Genomic DNA, 455 nt, shown 5'->3' on the forward strand with positions numbered 1-455 from the left:
GTGGGGTGGGGGCCCCGGCACCCCGTATCTCCTCTGCAGCCGCTCCGCTGGCAGAGCTTCAGGGCCCTCCGCCTCTGCGATCCCAGGCAGACCACCCCCGGTCTCCCCCCGCGGCTCCCTGCTTTGAGCAAAGCCCCCTCCAGCCCTCACGGCCTGACTGCTGTCTGTCTGCAGGACCCATCGTTCCACATCAGCTTGGCCTGGTGCGTCGGGGACCTGTCGGGCAGGCTGGGAGGACAGTGCCTGCGGGAGCTCCAGGTGCGTCCAGGGCCGGAGCAGGGCTGGTGTCCAGCCATCTCTCCCTGCCGAGGGCAGAGGGTGGCACGTCCTGAGCAAGACCAGCTTTGCTGTCTTGAGGCAGAGGAGCTTTAGGGGGGGAGCGTGAGTTGTCAAATCACCCTCCAGAGGGAAGTCAGAGGCTTCCAGCCCCAAGCAGCCTCGTCTGTGACATGGTT

At 66.6% G+C, this 455-nt stretch overlaps 1 protein-coding gene across 1 annotated transcript in view; it reads left to right on the forward strand.

The window, feature by feature from the left end:
* USB1 (U6 snRNA biogenesis 1) overlaps nucleotides 1–455 on the forward strand; it is a gene marked incomplete at its 5' end in the record, with an annotated part of 2393 nt that overhangs the window by 1622 nt on the left and 316 nt on the right. The window contains one exon of the mRNA XM_010143802.1: nucleotides 175–258. Coding sequence (XP_010142104.1) covers nucleotides 175–258 — 84 coding nt within the window. The remainder of the gene's footprint in view (nucleotides 1–174; nucleotides 259–455) is intronic.

This window comes from Buceros rhinoceros, unplaced genomic scaffold, assembly GCF_000710305.1.
Source record: "Buceros rhinoceros silvestris isolate BGI_N320 unplaced genomic scaffold, ASM71030v1 scaffold26099, whole genome shotgun sequence".
NCBI classification, from domain to species: Eukaryota; Metazoa; Chordata; class Aves; order Bucerotiformes; family Bucerotidae; genus Buceros; species Buceros rhinoceros.